This window comes from Cervus elaphus, chromosome 11 (genome assembly GCF_910594005.1).
Source record: "Cervus elaphus chromosome 11, mCerEla1.1, whole genome shotgun sequence".
Taxonomy (NCBI): domain Eukaryota; kingdom Metazoa; phylum Chordata; class Mammalia; order Artiodactyla; family Cervidae; genus Cervus; species Cervus elaphus.
In genome coordinates this window covers 13,247,880-13,249,860 of record NC_057825.1, presented here as the reverse complement: position 1 = coordinate 13,249,860, position 1,981 = coordinate 13,247,880, and the positions used below count along the sequence as shown (strand labels likewise).

Here is a 1,981-nt window from a genome sequence, read left to right as displayed (position 1 = left end):
TGTTTTAATTGACTGCATGACTGCATGTGTATCTGTGTGTATGTAGTATGCACTTTTTTGTGGGTTGTACTTTGTCTCAAGGCTAGGTGTGATGTTTATGTGTTGTGTTGTATGTATGTGTTAGTTTGTTTGAAAGTAACACAAATCTGACTGTTTTTAACCTAGAATGAGTATCGGTCATAAAGTGAATGGATGTTGGTCTCTGAGGTCTATGATTTGTGTGTGTGTGTGTGTGTGTGTGACTACATGTTATTTTCTGTTCTATTCCCAGTGTCAAGAATAGTGTCTAGAACATGGCTGAATAAATGAAGGTATTTACATTAGTCTCCTTTGGAAAAAAGCCTTGTTTGCCACTGGAAATCTCATGCACTCTGTGACCAGAAGGATGCAGACAGAAAATTACAGCAGAAAATATGCAGTTTGTCTGAATTTTGATACAGTCTCCAGGCAAAAAAAAAAAAAAAAGCACATGGTTGTAATGTACTCATGGTGACAACAATCACCATAACTCAGTCTTTGATTTTTTTACTCCCTTTATCCCCAGCAGAGATTAAGAAGAGAATGAGGGAAAACCAGAGCAGCGTGTCCAAATTCCTCCTCCTGGGGCTCCCCATCCAGCCAGAGCAGCAGGGCGTGTTCTTTGCCCTGTTCCTGGGCATCTACTTGATCACTGTGCTGGGCAACCTGCTCATCCTCCTGCTCATCAGACTGGACACTCGCCTCCACACCCCCATGTACTTCTTCCTCAGCCACTTGGCCTTCTCTGATGTGTTTTTCTCATCTGTCACTGTCCCTAAGATGCTTGTGAACATGCAGACTCAAGATCGATCCATCCCTTATGCGGGGTGCATAGCACAGATGTATTTTTTTCTACTTTTTGTTTGTCTTGACAATTTCCTTCTTGCAGTGATGGCTTACGACAGGTACGTGGCCATTTGTCAGCCACTCCACTATGCCGCCGTCATGAGGGAGGGGTTGTGTGTCCTACTGGCAGCTGGATCCTGGTTCGTCTCTTGTGTCCACGCCCTGTTGCATACTGTGCTTCTGTCCCGACTGTCTTTCTGTGCAGACAATACCATCCCCCATTTCTTCTGTGATCTCGCTGCCCTCTTAAAGTTGACCTGCTCAGACACCTCCCTCAATGAGTTAGTTATCTTCACTGAGGGGGGCGTGTTTGCCTTCTTGCCATTGAGTGCTATTTTGGGCTCTTATATCCGCATTGGGGCCACCATCCTGAGGGTCCCGTCCATCAAGCGAATCTGCAAAACCTTGTCCACGTGTGGCTCCCACCTCTTTGTGGTATTTTTGTACTATGGGACTCTTGCAATGATTTACTTCTTTTCTTCAGCAAACAATTCCAAAGTCAAAGACATAGTTGCTTCAGTTATGTATACTGTGGTGACGCCCATGTTAAACCCCTTTATCTACAGCCTGAGGAACAGAGACATGAAATTGGCCCTGGGGATTCTTTACAGGAAAGGGATTATTTTTGCCAAGTAACAGTTACCCACTTAAGGATGCTTTCAGAGACAGGTTCTTGAAGAATTGTGTAGGTGACGGCAGTAGATTGCAAAAAGGGCCACAATGTTTTGCAGCCCTTCCTTCCAAGTGGGAGTTAATTTCCCTACCCATTGAATCTGGGCAGGACTTGTTACTTATTTTGATTAATACATTCAGTGAAAGTGAGGTTGTGAGTGTCTCAAGCCCAGGTAGATTGTGTTCCTGCCACTCTCAGAACCTTTAGACCTCCAGGTGAACTAGTCTAAGCTGAGCTGTGTGAAGATGTGGGGCCACATGGAGGAGAAGCAAGGTGCTCCAGCTAACAATCAACCTGTTCCCAGATGACCTGGCAGGTGACTGCAGAGGTATGAGTGAGTCCTAATAGCTCAGTTGGTAAAGAATCTGCCTGTGATCCAGGAGATCCTGGTTCAATTCCTGGGTCAGGAGATCCACTGGAGAAGGGATAGGCTTCCCTCATGGA

At 45.3% G+C, this 1,981-nt stretch overlaps 1 protein-coding gene across 1 annotated transcript; it reads left to right on the top strand.

Annotated features, from left to right (window-relative positions):
* Nucleotides 1–561: 561 nt before the first annotated feature.
* Nucleotides 562–1,500, top strand: LOC122702941 (olfactory receptor 1J4-like). Its single transcript, XM_043916950.1, has one exon. It carries the CDS (start codon nucleotides 562–564, stop codon nucleotides 1,498–1,500), a length of 939 nt encoding a protein of 312 aa, XP_043772885.1.
* Nucleotides 1,501–1,981: the final 481 nt, after the last annotated feature.